This window comes from Chrysochloris asiatica, unplaced genomic scaffold (genome assembly GCF_000296735.1).
Source record: "Chrysochloris asiatica unplaced genomic scaffold, ChrAsi1.0 scaffold00075, whole genome shotgun sequence".
Taxonomy (NCBI): domain Eukaryota; kingdom Metazoa; phylum Chordata; class Mammalia; order Afrosoricida; family Chrysochloridae; genus Chrysochloris; species Chrysochloris asiatica.
Window position 1 is genome coordinate 15,173,132 of NW_006408593.1, and position 1,474 is coordinate 15,174,605.

General features: G+C 30.6%; 1 protein-coding gene across 1 annotated transcript in view; it reads left to right on the forward strand.

Annotated features, from left to right (window-relative positions):
- Positions 1-275, forward strand: part of LOC102810611 (olfactory receptor 4A47-like) — a 5,778-nt gene extending 5,503 nt beyond the window's left edge. Inside the window, exon 3 of the mRNA XM_006865155.1 lies at positions 272-275. Coding sequence (XP_006865217.1) covers positions 272-275 — 4 coding nt within the window. The remainder of the gene's footprint in view (positions 1-271) is intronic.
- Positions 276-1,474: the final 1,199 nt, after the last annotated feature.

Here is a 1,474-nt window from a genome sequence, read left to right on the forward strand (position 1 = left end):
TCAGCAGTTCGAAACTACCAACTGTTCTGTGGGAGAAAGATGAGACTTTCTGCTCCCGTAAAGATTTACAGCTTCGGAAACTGACTCCACAGCACATAACCGCCACCACCACATTTTAATATGCTTTGTTTTTATAATCTCATTCATCAAAATATTTCCAATTTACCATTCAATTTTTCTAGGATCCATAGATTCTTTAGAACTGTAGGCTTTAATTGTAGATAATTGGAGGGTTTTAATTTTTTTTGTATTTTTAAATCTATTTTTCTAGTTAAATGTCATATCATCAGATATATTTCTGTATAAGACATTGCAACCTGATTTGTGGCCTAGAATATTATCTATTTTGGTGAACAGACTATTCATGCATTTTCATTGTCTTCTCTCTTTCCTTTACACCAAAAAGAATATTTATCTTTACTGGTTTAATGCAAAGTTTTAGATTCAGATGAGTATTTTAATATATTATGTATAACTTCTCTTTTTATCATTAATGTGGGAACTTCTATCTTTTTAGAATAAAATTTAATGCTATGAGATTATTATATAAAATGTCTATTGCATTTTAAATGAATACTTAAAAATGAATGTCTTAAAATGAATTCCAAAGTGAAATTTCTATGTAATTGTATTCTAACCTGAAAACATTTATTTCTAGAATGTTCTTCAGAGAAAAATACCAAAAACTGTCAACTTCAGCACACTTTTATGAATATTGATGATTAAATTGTATGAAAAGTCTAAAATATTCAAGTTACATTATTTCAGTTGTAAATGAGACACACTCATGTAATTTTTTGACAATAGAAACTTATTATAATGGAAAATTAGAGTGTGGCAACCACAAATATATGTAAAAAGTTATTTTGATACTCATGTTAAATATTGCAACACTTTGAAAGGCACTGTTATTTTTTCTGAAAGGATAAAACAAGACAGACTCCTTGAAGAATGGAAAGAGTTAGTCACGTGGAAACAATTTTTCATTCCGGTGATGGTGCATGCAGTATATTGTTCTCTGTACACATCAGAGCATGAAGCTGTTGTGTTTTAGTATGAGGGAGGAACCACAATCCAGCACTTGAGTTGAATGGCTGTCACATTTTACAGATAACCCAAGATGTATTTCACACATGAGTCTTTAGATTATGCTATAATACATTGGTAGCATAATTTAGAAAGTCATGGTTTTTAAAATGTTTCCTATATACTTCTATAAATTAGTCATGTTAGAGATCATTTGTGATCAACAAGCTGTATTGAAACTGATTCAGTTCTGTCATTTTCTTTCTTTTTTTATGTTTTATTATGAATTATGTGATAGTTTACATGGGAGAACATTAGTTTTACATTTATCATATATATCTTTTCATTGCCATGGTTACAATCTCCTCCATGCATCATCAACCAACCAAAGGGTATACACTATAAGCCTGCCCCCAAGTCATCAGCACACAGCCCCTCTCCCTCTCTG